At 39.5% G+C, this 13,798-nt stretch overlaps 1 protein-coding gene across 2 annotated transcripts in view; it reads right to left on the bottom strand.

Moving 5' to 3' along the window:
* RHEB (Ras homolog, mTORC1 binding) overlaps positions 1–13,798 on the bottom strand; it is a 60,734-nt gene that overhangs the window by 28,988 nt on the left and 17,948 nt on the right. For both annotated transcript variants that reach the window (XM_073334631.1, XM_073334630.1), the window contains exon 2: positions 8,308–8,379. In XM_073334631.1, coding sequence (XP_073190732.1) covers positions 8,308–8,379 — 72 coding nt within the window. The remainder of the gene's footprint in view (positions 1–8,307; positions 8,380–13,798) is intronic.

Below are 13,798 nucleotides of genomic sequence, written 5' to 3'. Positions count from 1 at the left end.
TTATCTATCCAAAGCCACTGCAGAATTGCCAATAAGGGTACTGGACAGCTGCAGAATCTAAGCACCCTACTGGGGAATTTAGATCAAGTAGTTAGTATGAACAGGGTTTTATGTCATATACGAACTAATCCTACTAGGTAACCTCCAAATGCATAGCCACAGTATGTGTATTGTGGAGATTGAGGCATGGATGAGGGTTATCCGAACAAAGCCTCAACCAGTTAAGAAATAATGAGTAGATATGGCCTCTGATAAAGGGCATACGTCTGTCTTTTGACGTGTCTATAAATTGGAGGTATCTGTCTGGATAAGTTACTGGTGTGTGTCTCAATAAGCTTACACCATGCCCAGTACTATTCTAGCTTTCTTCTGGAATGAAGAGCTCCAAGTTAAAAAATGATAGCAGTTATGTTCTTGCTCTATATGAGAAAGTATTAGGGTACTGATGAAAACACACTACTACCTCAAAAAGCGTTAATGAGCAAAGTCACAATTTTCAAGATTCTTGGGTCAAGTTAGTAAGATGGAAAAACAAGCCCCTTTAGACAAGAAGGCCACATTAACACATTTAAGAGGTCCAGAAACTGGAAGGGGATAGCACTATTACCTACCATATCAAAGCTCTGACCAGTCAAATGACTCCAAAATGTTAGAACGTCTCATACATGCAGTTACATAGTTCAAAGGGGTAAAAACTGATGGCATCTCTTTTGGGTGTGTTCTAGAAACCCAATATACATGCTAAATGAGGAACTGTTCATCACTGCTAAAAGTCAGTGGTAAAGACTAAGACGGGAAACATGCAGTGGAGGAGTTACTGAGCATCAGGAGCAGGAGGCACCCAAATTATAATGTTAAAAGCTTCACTACTACTAATGGCAATTATGCAGTGCCTTTGGAGAGATAAACCTTCACAGGTCTTATAAAAGCATGAAAATAAATAATAGAGCCTTTGCAGTATTCATTGTTTAGTTTAAGGTAAAGCACAAAAAATAATATTCAAAGTTTATATTGGCAGAGGTGAAGACACTGCATTGTGGAGGTTGTCAAGGAGGAAGATAGAAGTTTTTGTAGCTGGTAAGGGACTCCCCACACTTTTGGCCAGTGGAAGGCAGATCAGGAACAGCGATAAGCACATCAGCTGGATTTTCTTGCTAACGCATTCAGCACCGAAATAACATGTCCATAATGCTTACTATTCCTTTGCTCACACATTTATTCTTAACAGTACTTTAGGTTGCTCTTGTGATCAAGACTCTAAAACTGAAGATATTCAGACTGTTACATTAGATTATTTGCAACAAAACTTTCACTTTATATCTCCTCAATCCTTCAGATTGGGAAGGAGGAGAAGGTTTTTTGGGCATTTAGTCTTTTGGCTTCCAGACAAATTAACTGCCATCTCATCAAAGGTGACAGCACTTGGCGGCAACGTAAGCAAGAGAAGACTGACAGGCAATAGAATGTATATGAGCTGCTGACACAGTCCACCCCCAAATGTGCACTGTTACTGTCTGTGCCACAACAAGAGTGCCATTGAATACATATACTCAAATGGGTTTATAGCTCAGCAGGATTATCCTTGAGTGGAGATATAAAAGACAATGGCAAACTATCCCCACAAAGGTACAGGGCTGTTAGCTATTCTTAAAAAGAGAAGCTGCCTCTCAAAAGTTGAGCTATTATTTCTGCACCCCTTCCTTGAATTTTATCTATTCTTCATTCATGCTCCCAAACCCTTTGTTTCTGCCTCTTTCTAGGCTTCTGCCAAGATATTTCCTACTACACTCCTCGCAAATGCATAACAGAGCTATCCTTAAGACAGGCACCCTCTGAGCCATTTGTTGCTGCTCTTTTAGATGGCTTGAGACGACGACCCTGGTGACCAACATGAACCACATCTTCTGCCCATAGGTGCAGTGTGCTGTCTCCACCTCATTCAGTCCAGTATGCATGGCAAACAGAAAACAAATTTAGCTCTTAACTGAAGTACTTTTGGTAAACCAAGTCTGTCTACCTGTGCCCTACTTACTCCTATTTTGGAAAGCCTATGGTTCCTCTCCCCCTTGTGACACCTTCACACAGAATTGTGTGCACTTTGCTCCTTCTGAACAAGCAATTTGCATGCAGTAGTCTCCACCTGTCTAAACAGTTGAAATCCTCGTCACTCTTTCTTCCTCAGGGCCCAGCAGGAGCAACACTAATCTAAAGCAACACTACTGCTTGGGAGAAGGAAGAAAAGGGTAACCTCATCATCTTCACTTTCTCCTCAAACACCGCTGCTCCAACATTAGTCTTATTAAAACACAGAAGGAGCGGAGAAATTTACCAGAACAGCCTTGCTCTTTGTTTTTTATCAATACAATCAGGCTCAGCTGTTTAGAGTTATCTACTTGCCTTGACAGTATAAACATGCAAAAAAATTCAAGGCACGTTAATTGCATCACTGCACACCTCCCAAATCCATTTCAATTCTTACACCGAGAGGTACTTTACCACAGCAGTTACAGGCTGGAGGGAACCTCAACAGGTCATCAAGTACAGCCACCTGTGCTGAGGCAGGACCAAGTAAACCTCCACTATACCTCACAGGTGTTTGTCCAACTTGTTTCTAAAAGCCTCCGATAGTGGGTATTCCACAAGCTCCTTTGGAAGACTATTCCAGAGTTTAGCTATTCTTACAGTTACAAAGTTTTTCCTAATATCCAATCTACAACTTCCTTGCTGCAGATTAAGCCTATTACTTCTTGTCCTACCTTCAGTGGACACTGAGAACAATTAATCACTGTCCTCTTTATAACAGTCCCTAAAATATTTGAAGGCTGTATCAGGATCCCCTCTCAGTCCTATTTTCTGAGGGTAAAACATGCCCAGTTTTATTTAACCTTTTTTCATAGGTCAGTTTTTCTAAACCTTTTATCATTTTTTGTTGCTCTCCTCTGGACTCTCTTCAATTTAATCTATATCTTTCTTAAAGTGTGGTGCCCAGAACGGGACAGTACTCCAGCTGAAGCCTCACTAGTGCCAAGTAAAGCCAGACAAGTACCCCACCCTCCGGGCCTTATTTACAACATTCCTGTTAATACATCCCAGAATGATACCAGCCTTTCACACAACTGCATCACATTGATGACTCATTCAATTTGTGATCCACTGTAACCTCCAGATCTTTTTCCACAATACTACTATTTCTACCCAATTATTCCCCACATTTTGTAATTGTGCTTTTAATTTTTTCTTAATTGTAGTACTTGGCACTTGTCTTTACTGAATTTCATTTTGTTATTTCAGACCAATTCTTTAATTTGTCAAGGTTGTTTTCCTCTGTTTTCCCTATCCTCTGAAGTGCAACCTACCCCCACTTGGTGTCATCTGCTAAATCATATATGCATACTCGCCACTCCATTATCCAAGTCAATAACTGAAATACCGACTAGCACTGTACCAGACCCAGGACTAGGTATAACCTCCCTGTTGGACAGCAAGCCATTGATAACTACTGTGGCTATGGTCTTTCAAGCAGTTACGCATCCATCTTCAAGTAATTTCATCTAGACCACATTTCCCCAGTTGCATGATTGTCCCATGGGACTGTCAAAAGCCTTACTAAAAAATAAAGATACATCACATCTACTGCTCACCCCCCATCCACCAGGTCAGTAACCTTGTTAAAAAATTAGGTTGATTTGGCACGATTGGTTCTTGATAAATCCATGCTGGCTATTTCTTATAACCCTATCATCAAGGTGCATACAAATTGACTGTTGAATAATTTGTTCTAGTATCTTTCCAGGTATTGACATTATGCTGACTGGCCCAGGTCCTCTTTGTTCCCCTTTTAAAGACAGGTGTTACGTTTGCCCTTCTCCATTCTTTTGGGACCTCACCTGTCCTCCATGAGTTCTCAAAGATAACTGCTAAAGGTTCCACGATTGCTTCAGCTAGCTTCTTAAGTACCTGAGGATGAATTTCCTCAAGCCCTGCTAACCCGAATACATCTAATGCATCATATTTTCTTTAACTGGTTCTTTCCCTATTTGGACTTGAGTTCCATCCCCCATGTTAATATTAATTGCGTTGGGTATCTGGTTACTATTAACCTTTTTAGTGAAGATTGAAGCAAAACAGGCATTAACATCTCTGCCTTCTTGATGTCATCAGTTATTAGCTCTCTTTCCCCACTACAGACACCTACACAAAGAAACTATGCTTTCCTTCATCTTTCTCTTGCTCCTAGCATATTTAAAGAACCTCTTATTGCCTTTTTATGTCTCTTGCTAGGTGTAACTCATTTCATGCTTTAGCCTTTCTGATTTTGTCCCTACCTGCTTGTCAATAAAAAGGGAAGAACTCAAGATCTACGCTTACTATGTCAATGGGAGAGAATTTGATAAAAATTTCCTCATTTCCCTGCGACAATGGAGATTTCACACCCACTTCTAGAGCCAAAAATGAGTCCCACATTTTAAAGAGGCAGACTGATGGGATGAATTATGTCTTGTGCCCCAAGAACAGCCTGACTTTATAGTTTGTTACGCAACTTTATTACGAGCTCTCACTAATGAGTATGTGCATTTTCAAAACTAAACTACAGCTCTGTGCCTAAGTAATTCTGCATTTGAATTAAAAGCAAAGTTTGGGAGACATTTTAAAGGCTAGACTCATGAGCACTAAATTTGAATTAACGTAAAAAAAGCTTCAGAAGTTGAACTGTTTTGTATATGGCATTTGGCAAAGGTGAATTGTGCCAAAGTTCTGATACAGGAATATGTAGTACAAGAATACCTTGTTTAATGTAAAGAAACTGGTAACAGGGTAAGAAGTTACTGCAAACAAAGATATCTAGAGGGCAATAAAAGCTATACTGTTTCTTTAGCTTACATTTCATTTACTTCTGTGACATTACAGTAGAGATTCTGGCACTGGATTCAGGTCAAATGTTTTACAGTTTGTTACTAAACATTCTGGAGAAATGCAAACCCTCCCCCAAGCACAGCATTTGAATTCACCCACCACTTTGCCACTATTATTCACTGCAGACCTGAGACTACATCATAGGTTCTGAAGGAACAGAAAAACAGAATTGCTTTCATGTTTCCCACTGTCTTGTGCTTCTCACATAAACAGAAGCATGCAATGAGAGATCTTCAAAATAAGATTTAGTGATCAGAAATGCATATTAAAGAATTTCCATTTTCAAACAATTTAGATAGTAATGCAAATACACTGCCTTTTAAGAAGTTTAATCAGTAACTGTAGACAAGAGGGCAGAGATTTGAGACACTAGTCTGGTCACAAAAAAACCTGATTTTAGATTTGTCAGGGTTTTTTTTGTTTTTTTTAACTAGAGCACTAATAAAAGGAAAATCTCTTAACTGAAGCTTTTCTAAGACTCAATCTACAGCCTTATCTCCAGAGGACAAGACAGATTTACTTCTCTTAAAGGTTTGGGCGTTCAGGGCAATAGCAGCAGTCCACTGAATGCTACCGAGTAAGACCACCACCTTCTCAACATACCATACTTTGAGAGCTTTGCATCTCACACATGGCCTATTAGAGATTGACACATAGGATACATACTTTAAAGAGAAAAACCTCAAAAAAGCTACCTTCACACTGCAGAAAGGAGGGGGACAGAAGAGAAATTCCTGAAAACGGTTTCTCAGGAGAAAATATTTACAAGGCAAGAACTTCTCTAAAAAGGCATCTTTACTGTTACTGCTGAATTCTGCAAAGTGAACATCAATTAGTGGACCTTCACATGGCCTCCCAGTTTGAGGTTAACCATGTCATAGCATAGTGAGACTCAGACAGTCCTCTTGATAACAGCATTGTCCATCAAATTGGTGTCAAATAAAACAGCTGGCTGGACTTTAAGGGATTTAATGTGCTCCAAAAAGAACCTTGAAGACCCTTTAATACCTAGCATATAGAGAAAAGATTTAGTGAGTGAGGCTGAGAATGAGGAAAGTATGTTGGCAGTTTCCACAGACTCCTTAAGTCTAAGGAAACATCAAATTACTGACTCCCTAGAACCATATCCAGTGGAAGCTTAGTATGAAGGTGGGTCATGAAGGTCTGAAACTCACTTGGTCCACAAGCCTCTCTCACTGCCACCAGGCTAGAGGCCCTCCATGTAAGACTTGAGCTCACATGAACAAAACAGTTGAACAGCTTTCAAGCAGCCTTGTCAGGGCCACAATATCTGACAACCTTCTCTTTTAGTGGGAGAAGGTTTAGGAGTGTCAAGCCCCACATGAACCTGACGACAAACTGCAGAGATGGGTCTACCTTTGACTAGTTACACCCTACAGCATCCCGACATAGCTATGGGGAGTTAAGTTCTTTGAGATTAACCTGAAGACTAACTAGTCAAGCAGTTTGTGTGGAACAAGTAAAGGGGGGTTCATGCACACCTGTTTACATTATCCTGCAGTTCTTTTCCCCTCTTCAAATTGTAGGCCTTTCTGGCAGTTCCCTCCCCTCTTACCGCACCCCCCACCCCAAGGTGCCGGATCACATGAGCCACGTTTTGGAAACACTACACATATAGATCTGTTAAAAATAAAACTAGTGAGCTGGCTGGAAGGAGATGCAAGGTTCAGAGACAATCTGATACTAACCTGAGTGACTCAAGCCTGATGGGATTGGCTTTGGCTCTCTGCAGAGTTGACTGTGCTACACTGGCCCAGATAGGTACAGTTATTCAGTTCAAACCTTTCAGCTTTGCTATTAATTTAGCTACCAGAGGGACTAGTGGAAAGGCATAAAGGTGCCTCCTTCTCCAAAGTGAAATGGCGAAAAAGTCCCTTGCTATTACAGCCTTCTCTAGATTGCACTGGCAGAGGACAAGTCGCTTCCTGATCCATTTAATGGTGAAGACCCAGCTTGCTTCCCAATCCAGAGGGCATTTGTGAATTCAGTCTACAATAGTGTTCTTCTCTACAAAGTACACACTGACTACATATGTTTTGTAGAAAAGCCAACTCCAATGCCTAGGAGTGCCAACACAGTATGCTTGACAGCATTACTACCAGGTGCTATGATAACACAAATCAATTCTCAGGGAGGATAGGTCAACCAACTGCTATTAGCCAAAATGGACAGGGACGCAATCCTAGGCCCTGGGTGTTCCTAAGTCTCTGACTGCATGACAAAGGGTGGATCAGTCAGTAATTGCCCTGTTCTATTCATTCCCTCTGAAGCATCTGGCACCAGCCCTGTCGGAAGTCAGGATACTGGTCAAGGTGGACCATCAGTCTTACCCAGTTTGGCCATTCTTATGTTTTTAATTAAAATAAAGCCTATTCTGTGAGATTTTGTTTTTCCATCTTTTATGTTGCCAATTTTCATTGGCCATCTTAATCATGTGGTGGGAGTTTTTCCAAAATAAGTTATTGACAGAGTGCCAATTAGCAGAGGCAAGTCTTTAGAAATTTAGGACTTGTCTTCTGTTGGAGTAACTATTTTGTTAAGTTTTCAAGTGCAGAGAAACCCTCAATGATTTACGCAGATCTGACTGGAAGGAAAGATTTATGAGAAAAAATATCAGATATGACATCCCTGGATCTCTGCAGAAGAGCTGGAACACAGTAAATGAAGCACAGATACTGTAAGAGGGTAGCATTTATTATCACCGGGGTAGAATTCAATGGACAGTAAGGACCCTGCTACTGCTGTTTCTAAGGATTAAAAAAAGTCAGTCCTGTACTAAGATGCTAGAATGAGAAACTTGCACAGATGTATCTTTGGAAAAAGACCCCACTTCCCTTGCAGTATTATGCTAGTGCATGGAAATCTGAAAGCGAATGACGAGAAATTAGTGTTTAAACTAAAATTTTCTATTATCCAAATAGAAGTGCAGAGAACAAACAGCATAATTAAAAGCACACTGGATGAATTTTGGGGACTTTTACACAGATATATTTATCAAGACGTACCAATGAAGTTACAATTCATGAGAGAGTAACATGATCAATGAGTACAATGTTCCTATCGGAAGACAAACACCAGGATATATTTTAAATCAGATTTTGGTATTGTTTTCTTGCATCGCGTGTTTGAAGTCAAACCAGAGATATTATATTGTTCCTTTTGCATATTACAAGTTGTAATATATGCAAAGCAGCTTTCTATCAAACACTGTTCCTCTGTTCAGTGCACTTTAAGGTTCCAGTGTTAAAATGAAAATCCTCATATGGATGATCATTCCATATGAAAAGCCTTTTTTGGGATTATGCAAAAAGGACAAATTTAATGTCTAGGGAAGCACTTGGAAAGCAGCTTCAATTACCTAAAGATACTTACTGTTTTCTATGGTTGGATCATATGAATCAACAAACTGGCCTTCCACAAACTGAATAGTCAATGAAGATTTCCCTACAAAGGAAGCAAAAAAATATTTATTTAAATCCAAATTTAAAATCCCACTGTACAGAAACATATTCCAATGAGTTAATTAAGCCATTTAGAGCGAGAGTCTGCTACCAGATACAAAGTGATATTACAATAATCAAAGTTTAATGTGTTTTATGAAATAAGCATACAAACCTGTGGTGGCTTAAACCCTGGCTACAATTGGCTATTGAACCTTGTTACTGAAATAGTTCAATAGCCAGTTCAATAGCTAGGTTCTCAATCAGTACCAAAAATGATGCAAGAACTAGCACAGACCGGTCTGACAAGCGGTTTTCAGCAAGGGTTCTGTTTCCTAGCATAGTCAGAGCACCCACTCCAGTTTGTAGTATAAGAAACCAATTTCTGTTCCAAGTGGTGTTGATTAACATGTACTAAGATGCAAGTACCCACAAGACAACGTGGCATTTTCATACTTAATTATAAGGACAAGAGCTATGCAAGAGAAAACAGGAACTTTACATTAAGAAAAAAGGGAAGAGCGCAAGATGCTAAATGATGGCAATAATAAAAAGAAAAGGAGTACTTGTGGCACCTTAGAGACTAACCAATGTATTTGAGCATAAGCTTTCGTGAGCTACAGCTCACTTCATCGGATGTATACTGTGGATGCATACTTTCCACAGTATGCATCCGATGAAGTGAGCTGTAGCTCACGAAAGCTTATGCTCAAATACATTGGTTAGTTTCTAAGGTGCCACAAGTACTCCTTTTCTTTTTGCGAATACAGATTAACATGGCTGTTACTCTGAAAAATGGCAATAATGAAAATCATTTCAGTATCAGGATTAAAGACTGTGTTCCACACAAAAGTTTAAGGGCAAAGTCAGTCACCTCACTTATGCAGGCATTCTATCACCTATACAGTATTGGGCATGGTGAAGAGTTACATTTACCAGTTTGGAACACTAGAGAATGGCTGTGCCAAATCAGTTGATTGCATTTTTATTAAAATGCATTCATCCAATCTGTAGTAGTTTAAAGAATAAAACCACTATACTATAGTTAAAACCCTCTTAATTGTTTCACTCTAAGAGGCATTTAACCCTCTGCCCTCATCAGAAAAAGTTATGACTACATTAGGATCCACATTTGTCTTTCAAGTCATAACAGTGAGAAACTGAGAATTTCACATCCCTCATTAACCTCGATTAAGAACTGGTCTCCACACATTTCATGATTAATCCAGGGGCCTGTAATTTAAAAACAGTTATATGTCCAGCCCTTGTGGTTCTGCAAAATTATACTGTTAAACTGATGCAAGAATGTCTACCCAATTCTGAAAACAGTTTGAAATCATTGAGAAGTATGACCTGCCCTATTCATCTCAATAGTATGATAAAGACTAAGAAGAATACATTTAAGATCCTGCTAACATTTAGCTGGTTTTAAAAGTCATGGTTAAGCTGTAAAGCTCAGTAGCAAATAATTCAATTTGTGTCTACCCATCAACTTTTCTGTCATCACAACCATATTTGTGTGCTTCCACCTCGAGAAGACAAGCATTCAGAGCACAATGAGGGGCAGTGCACCCCAGTATGTCCTACTTCAAAGAGCTGGAAAGGAGAAACTGGCCAACCAATTTCACAAAGATAACTAGGGTCCAGGATGCACTGCAAAAAAGTCCACGTTATAGGAAGACAAATGAGCCAGACTAGGCCTCTGGCAGGGGTGAATCACTGTTGGCCGCTACAGTAAGCCATATGACATTGACAAGCAATATCCAGAGAGTTTCTGCACTACAGAAATTGGAGAACCATTTGACAATCGTCCCAAACACTCCTTGTTCCCTGTAAGACTTCCTCAAAAGTTGGAGGGCAGCATTCATAATTGGCAGCGAATGGCATGGAACAACTATGAGAGGGCCCTGTTCAGGTTCTGTGCTGCACCTACTTCCCTCAAGTGTTAGGGAAGTTCTAGTATCACACTAACGAGCTGAGAGAAAACTGCACCAATTAGGGTTGTTGTTTTTTTTAATTTTTTAATTTCAACTTAGCAGTATATATATTTATCGAGTGTACTTAAAAACAAAAGCTAAAAAGTCTTTTCACAGGCCAAGACAAAGTTCAAGGGTCTATTTCCCATTCAACAGCTAATCCTACCTAAAGCTATAAAGGAAATACTGATTCTTACACAGTTTAAGTATTAGAACAGTCATCAACTCTTATATGGGAGGGGCATCTTGATCTTAGGTCTTTGCAAATCAAAGCCATGCAAATCCACCATTAGACAGGTGACTTCAAAAGCTGAATTTTGTCAGGAGTAAATTAAAATGAAGTGATTCACATGGCAATAATTTAAGATGAAACTTGGGCAACTACTGAAGATTGGACTTGTTTTGTCCAGTTACATCTTAACTAGAGGCTAAGGGAACTTGTCTGCCCTCAGGAGGGATTCTGCTAACTGCTCATATTTACCAGGATTCTCAAGCTCTCAGTATTCTGAGCAATATTTTCCCCAGTATTCGTTTCCATGCACCACAACACACTTCTTTTCAGAGATTACCGGATGTTGCCTGATTTGATAAAGGCTGTTTCAGAAAGGCACAGCATATGTTCTCCCATCCCCAGGCACAAGTTTATCACCTCAACCCTACCAGAACCAGGTGTTCGAGCAGTGCAGCGTGCTACAAGATGGGAAGCTTGGTCATCTGATTACAGACTCTAGATGATGTTTTGTTTCACCATCATGCAATCTGTGTGATTTAGACAGTACTTTTAAGCAGAGAGATTGCCATCATTTTACTATTGTGAAGCAAGCATTTGGAAGCACCGTTGAACTTACAGCACCATTTCCATTGCAGTGACTCGTCTACATGTAGGAATTTGCCAGATCCTATTTCACAATATGTTTACCAACACACTGCAACATAATCCCACAAAGATTGCTAAATGTTAGATATTTTTGGACCTGGACAATAGCTTTTTTTTGCTCCTTTGTAACCTATGTTAGCATATTGGGGAAAGACACTTCAAAACAGTGAATAGTCGACAAAATAAATCTTTAGGAAACTAATCTATTGGATAATACTGAGTAATCCCTTGGCACTGGGTACATTTCTACATAATGGTGAGAGCAAGATTCAAGAACTTTAATTGATAGACACTACAAAGATTAACAGGCTTATAAGGTTCATTTTTAAAAAAGAGTTTACAGGAAAAAAAGTTGTTTGTGACCGAGACTAAAGAACAGTTTAAGACTATGCCATAATTATACTTTGCTGTCTAAACATCAGTTTATATGCATGTTTTCTCAAGTCTTCCTACAGACTAGAGGACAAAATCCAGAAGTGATCAGTCTGAATTCATTCTTCACCAGACTCACAGAAGAAGTGGGCTACGAGGCTCTTGACCCAGTTTCCCCAGTATTAACGTGACTAGTTTCATAGAATATCAGGGTTGGAAGGGACCTCAGGAGGTCTTCTAGTCCAACCCCCTGCTCAAAGTAGGACCAATCCCCAATTTTTGCCCCTGATCCCTAAATGGCTCCCTCAAGGATTGAACTCACAACCCTGGGTTTAGCAGGCCAATGCTCAAACCACTGAGCGCTATCAAAATTGTTTCAGTAGAATGGAGTATTCTGAAAAGGGGTCTCAGGTCCCATTAACAACCAGAAGGAAAGATCTTAGCTAAGCTAAGAGGCAGGAACAGAGCACTTGTTGTCTTAATGCCATATTAAGCTATTAGATCTAGTGCTGTCAAGACCTAATTTCTCAAAGAGACTACATTTGAGCCAAAAGAAGAGATGCTACAAGAGGTGTGGCACTTCAGGGCCTTCCAGTTAAGAAATAGCCTGTATGCATCATAAGCTTGCTGTTTGTGAGGCAAAAATAAGCCTGTATGCAGCTCAGCTGTAGCCGTCTCCTTACTACTTCCAGGAAGTCACACCAGTTTACTCAAGCTATAAAAATAAGCCACTGTATCATCCAAGAAGTCATATGGGAACTTCTAAAGAAAAGAGTTCAGGCTAAATCAAGCATTATGTCCTACAACAACCAACTTAAGAATAAAAACAGATCTTCAGCTCACACATTTAACATGAAATGATATTATATACAGGAAGCAGTATTTTAAGTGACCACTCAAGGGAGTAGAAATAGCTCAACTGAGGTTGCATCCAAATGAAGATGTAGCAGAGTTATACTAAAATACACCTGGAATACTTCAGTGTTTTCAGATAGGATGCTCAAATGTAGTATTACGTAGATTAGACATACATATATGCAGTAGGCTTGGAAATCAGATGGAGCTTCGCTTGGCTCAGTATGGCACACCTTTGAATAGTTCTCTTTGCTGTATAGCATACTGAAGTAGTATTCTTGAAGCCATTCAAAACTGCAAAGAGCCAGGAACTGCACAGACAAAGCCAACATGCTTGGTTTTAGAAAAGAGTTGGTCAACTGCAGGAACAGGCAGTATGACATTGATCAGTTAAAGGCATCTGCAAAAATTCAGCTCTTATCTGGAATAACTACTTTTGAAAATGAGGATGGAAAGATCATCCAGCTTTTCTAATGCAACTGAAAATTTTGCCTACAACAGCACTGTCAGTATGACCATCTTGGCCAAGAAATACTGAGCATATAAAATAACTAGGTGGATGCACATTTAAAAAGGAGAGTTAAGATTTCTAAGAATAGAAGACAATGCTAAAATTTAATGGTCACCTGTATTACAAAAATCTACTTGAATTATTTCCCTCTCTTCCCTCAGAAAGAGTACCAAAGAGAAAACAGACAGGAAGAACCAAAAAACTCAATAGTTGTGTTCCACACTACTCCTCCCAAAACCTTGCAAATGCAAAAAACTAAATGTGTGATGAGAACCCATTTGATAATTATTCTTGCTCAGTGCTCTAGAGAATGTTACACAGGGATAATGGCCAAATGTAAGATTGGATAGAATTTCCCCTCTGGAATATTATGAGTGTATGTAAGTATGGAGCACTATATAGTTAATCAAAGCAGACTTTTGAAGATTTTTTTTTTTTTTTTTAAGTTAGGCTCCTAGATCATTAACTTTTGACACACTATTTCAGAAGTCTCAGTGCTTGTAGAGAAGACTAATAGTCCATGCAGATAATGGCTCTTCAGGGTTAGCCTTCCTGGAATCATAGGCTTGTTCCAGGTGTTTGACTGTATTAAACAGGCTAGTACATTGAGTCTTTTTTATGTCTTTTTTATGAGAAGATCTTCATCAAGACTGTTGTGCTCTGTCCATCAAATCCTGAAATTGTCTGAGCTAACCCTTAGCTCTATCCTGGTGGGAATGCTTGATTGGTAGATCCAGCAAAGATATGTTCTGCTGGTAGTAGGATATTCTGATGGACTGGAGAGATTTCTGGTGTCACTAGCCAGTTAGCAGCTTTTAAGTGTCCTGTGTAA

This window comes from Lepidochelys kempii, chromosome 2 (assembly GCF_965140265.1).
Source record: "Lepidochelys kempii isolate rLepKem1 chromosome 2, rLepKem1.hap2, whole genome shotgun sequence".
Lineage (NCBI taxonomy): Eukaryota > Metazoa > Chordata > Testudines > Cheloniidae > Lepidochelys > Lepidochelys kempii.
This window is presented reverse-complemented; position numbering and strand designations above follow the sequence as displayed.